At 44.4% G+C, this 4,712-nt stretch overlaps 1 protein-coding gene and 1 pseudogene across 1 annotated transcript; both read left to right on the top strand.

Moving 5' to 3' along the window:
- The first annotated feature begins 1,275 nt into the window (after positions 1-1,275).
- On the top strand, positions 1,276-1,766 carry LOC119281987. Its single transcript, XM_037562368.1, has one exon. It carries the CDS (start codon positions 1,276-1,278, stop codon positions 1,624-1,626), a length of 351 nt encoding a protein of 116 aa, XP_037418265.1. The 3' UTR covers positions 1,627-1,766.
- LOC119281986 lies at positions 1,615-2,920 on the top strand (annotated as a pseudogene).
- The last annotated feature ends 1,792 nt before the right edge of the window (positions 2,921-4,712 follow it).

Raw genomic sequence — 4,712 nt, 5'->3', positions numbered from 1 at the left:
TTTACTCCAACCATTTTATGGTGATATAGAATACATCAACTATTGAAAATGCTCTTATGTTTTATCTTCTTTTTACAAGTCTTTATGTTTTATCTGAGTAACTCTACATGCATGTTCTACTCCCTCCGTTCGACAACGAGTGCATATAGTTTTTCTAAATCAAACGCTGTAATGTTTGACCAAGTTTATTCGAAAAGATATCAACAACAACATTAACTTTTTTAACACAATATAGACGCGAACGCTCATACCCACACATATACATTCACCCATATGAACGCACACACACATGCCTTATCTCTATGAGCACCTCCGAGAGACTGAGCCGGCACATCATCTTGAATACCCCTCTATAAATACTCTTCTACATATGTCTGACCATGCATGTTTCTTTTTTGAGTTTTCTCTATAGGTCTCACTATGCATGTATTCAATGATATTGATTTGATATAACATATGTAGCTACTTTTGTTTACAAATTTGGTCAAAAGTCACCAGCAAAAAGAAAACTTGGTCAAAGTTGATGTAACTTGACTTTCCAAAAAAATAAAATACTAGACACTATATTGTGGAATGGAGGTGTTTTCTCCAAATAAAATTGGCTGTATGCAAGAAGCAGACAACGGAAAAATGGAAACAAAATCTGCAACCCAGTCAGCACGGCTCATGTATGTGGATGCAGAGAGATCGTAACCTATACGTCATGAAAGGCTAGGCGGGGCCCTCTACAGCTTAAAACATCACGCTCGACCCCGATAGAGAGCACTGTTTTTTTTTTTTTTTGAAAACATAGAGAGCACTGGGTTGTTCTCCCTTACCCACATCACTTCGTGTTATTTGACAAACCATCGACCATGCATGCAAATGCATGCATGCATGCATGAGCTTCCAGTCCGCTCGGTGCAACTCAAATCATGTTCACGCTGCATGCCCAAGGCCGGCCTTCGTTACGCAGCAGTTCATTTTCATATGCTCCTTCTAGACTAGCAGAGATGTGGATCACGAGAGATCCATCTGCAGAATTCTCTTCCTCCCAGCCAGAGACAGGATACGAGTAGAAATTAAATTGTACGGCTACGCTGTTTTACAGTCCGACACGGCGTCGATGAGAAGTATGCGTCGAAATGTTCCCATCGGGCGAGTCCTCGGAAAAGCTTCAGATATATACAGAACTTTCACCCAGCTCTGGGTCGTTCGTTGATCCGTCGCACTGCCACACTAGACAAGGTCACAAAGGGAAGGGGTTCAGTTCTCGGGTACGCAAACGCACGATACATGGAGGTGATATTTTCTGCTGTCATCGATGAGCTCGCCGGTAGATCCATGTCCTTCCTCGTGGACAGATACCTGAAGCGGATGGCGGCACCGACGGAGGAGGAGCGGCTGCGGAGCCTGCAGCGGCTGCTGCTGCGGGTTCGCGTCGTTGTCGAGAAGGCAGATGGCCAGCTCATCACGAACCAGGTCATGATGCATCAACTCGGCATACTGAAAGAGGAGATGTACAGAGGGTGCTACACCCTCGACGTGCTCAGTTGCCAATCCCATGGAGAAGACAGGACGAAAGATCATGAGGTTAGTTACTCCCTTGCCCCCATCGAAGTTCAACACTGCTTCGCAAACTTTTAATAAAATGGCTGCATGCATCATTATGATGCAAAGGCCGGGGGTAAACCTCCATTTCCCAAAAAAAAGCGCGTCTGCTTCTGCGGTGGCAGTGATCGTCAAGGCTCAGCACAAGCTGAGCTGATGGAGCAAGTTCTGGCTGCTTAAGGGACACCTTTGAAGACGCGAGTGAGTTCGTAATGCTTCTGAACGGATGCCCACGCTTGCACCGCCAGCCGTACAGCACGCATCTGCTGCTGAGCAAGTGCATGTTCGGGCGCCAAATGGAGATGGAACATGTCCTGAACTTCCTGCTGCAAACCGATGCAGCTGGAAGTCCGGCGGTCATGCCAATCATCGGTCCAGGGAAAGTCGGAAAGAGCACCCTGATCGAGCACGCTTGCGACGACGAAAGGGTGCGCAGCCACTTCTCTCGGATCATGTGTTTCAATGGAGATGGCCTTGAAGATGCTAGTGTGGAGGCTCTGCGAGACGGAGCCAGAATCAAGCATCGAAACCGCGGTGGCACGGGCGGCGGAAGGACATTGATCATCATCGAGCCACTTGCGGACATTGACGACCATGCATGGAGGAGCCTGTACTCGGCTGCAAGAGGCCGCGTCGCGAGCGGGAGCAAGATCATAGTGGCGAGCCGGTCCGACAAGATCGCACGCTTCGGAACCACGCAGCCCCTCAGGCTACACTTCTTCACCCCGGAGGCGTACTGGTACTTCTTCAGGGCGCGCACCTTCGGGAGCGCGAGGGCGGAAGACCACCCGAGGCTCGCGGCAATCCTGCTGAAGCTGAACCTGGACCTGGAGATCCTGAGACGACGATGAGCGTGCAGGACCTTTTCCTTGGAAGTGTGAGGCCTCGAGGGAGATTCAAGGTCCGGGCGTGGACGTCTCACCTGCCGCCTCACTACACCTACACGCTTCACTGTGAGGTGCAGAAGCCACGACGACTGGTTGTCGGGAGCGAGTGATTTCAGATGACTCCTCTGCTCTCGTCTAGAAGATGAGATTTAACTGAATCCCATCTAGATGACTTTAACGTATGTTTTCTTTTCCAATTTTCTTTTACTTTTTTCTTTCTTCATTCTATGTATGTTAATAAATATCTACGTTTTGAAAAGGATGCAAGACACGTTGCAGCAGCTCCTGGTGACCTCATATGTTGGCAAAGAAAAAGATCCCGATGGAACTGGCATGATGAATTAGTCCATGTAGTGTGCAGGCCACTTGCACGGCCCAGTTTTGGCTGGAAGATGCGATGGGTCAGTTTGATGGAAAACGACCGTTTTCTTTTTGCCAATCCATAAGCCTTTATTCTATATCTATACCTACTTTTTTAACTTAATTTTATATTTTTTTAATAAATAATAAAGCAAGATGTGTTTCTTCAGTTTTTTCATCCGTTCAACGTCGATTTTTTTTTTCTATCTGAAATGGTACTAATTTTTTGAGCGTCTGTCCGCTAGAAAAGAAAAAAAGTTTGTCCAGAATTCTACAATTGGCCTGCGCGCTCTGGCCCAACGAGGCCATCCCATTTATTATTGCCCACGCAATCACGAAGACCTTATTTGTTGGACAGAGTGATAAATAGTTAATGCTTCCCACAGGGCGCCTAAGACTGGGCCGGACCGTTTCCCCTTTTTCGTTGTTCTATTTCTATTTTTCTTTTTCTGTTCCATTTTCTTTCTCTTTTACAATTTTTTTCGTTTTTCCTTATTTATTTTTATTTTTTCTGTGAAGTATAAATTTACATAAATATTCTGAATTTCTTTTTTGTTCAAATATTCAAAAAAGGCCAGAAATAAAAAATCGTGTTCATGTTTCAAAATTTTCTTAGCATTCAAAAAATGTTTTAATTTTTTTACAAAATGTTTTAATTTTTAAAAAAATGTTTGTGTTTTTCAAAAATTCATGAGTTGGGTGCTCACCACCACATCGATCTATCCCACCACTATTAAGATTTCACATATCAAACATGTCCAGCGAGAAGGCCATAACTCCTTCCTCTGTCGCCTACCATTGGGGAGACCATTGTTCTGGATGACACATCAATTATCTTTACGGGCATTTGTGCTAGTGATTACTTGAGGGTAATACATTCACGGGCAATACAATCTCGGAGGAACTTTGGAGCCTAGTTGATCCAAAGGCACCTCCAACGAATACACAATGCATAATATTGGGATATATCCATGGAATTATTTTCCTATAATCTATAATCACAAATACATTATTGTTCATAGAAATGGAACTGAGGGGAAACCCAACTCTTTTAAAGAAACGAAAAAGTCCAAATCAAATCATAAACTTGTAGACGAAAACTAAATCGAACCCTGAATTCCCAATCCGTGAAATCGGCACGTCATACTGTCTGATCTCAGTCTATTTTAAACCTTGAGAACTTTTAGCTAGTATTCGCTGACGTGACAAATCAAACGGTGGGATAGTTGACTAGGTTGTGCGTTCTGATCGCTGCTTGTTCCAGTTTTTTCCTTTTCATTTTTCTTTTTTTCTTCTATTTTTAATTTCTCACCATTTTCTTTGGTTTTTATTTTTTTGTTTCTTCGTTATTTTTTCTTTCTTTCTTGGTTTTCTCCGGGTTTCTTGTTTTATTTTGTTTCTTTTTCTTTTTTGCAATGGTTTTTCTCTAGTTTTCTTGTTTCCTTTTTATTCTTCTTCTTTTCTTTTAAAATTTCCAGGCTGGTGCGGCATGATGCGGTTTTCGCTGGTGGTTTTCGTATGTTGTTGTTGGAACTCCATTTTTTGTGATCTTCCGAGTATGCCTGCTGCCGTCTCCTCACATTGCGTACTGCTTTGGTGGAACTCAACCTTTGTTAGTGTTGTGTTGTAGGTGCTTAAAGCATCTTCAACTGCCGCATCAAAAGACGCGCACGCGAGATAAAATGCTCATTTAGCGCGCGTGGCAAGTTTTCGCGCGTTCCAGCGGAGGCGGAAAACTAGTGCGCGAGAAGCGATTGCGCGCGCGGGGGAGAAAGCGGCAGCTCGCGTCATAGATTTGGCGCGCCGCTTATAAAATGCGGCGCTCGTCACGACACTGCCACGCGCCCATTTTTGCCGCCTCCTTGACGCTTCCAC

Source organism: Triticum dicoccoides, chromosome 3B (genome assembly GCF_002162155.2).
Source record: "Triticum dicoccoides isolate Atlit2015 ecotype Zavitan chromosome 3B, WEW_v2.0, whole genome shotgun sequence".
Lineage (NCBI taxonomy): Eukaryota > Viridiplantae > Streptophyta > Magnoliopsida > Poales > Poaceae > Triticum > Triticum dicoccoides.
The sequence above is the reverse complement of the archived record's forward strand: the minus strand, read 5'-3'. Positions and strand labels throughout refer to the sequence as shown.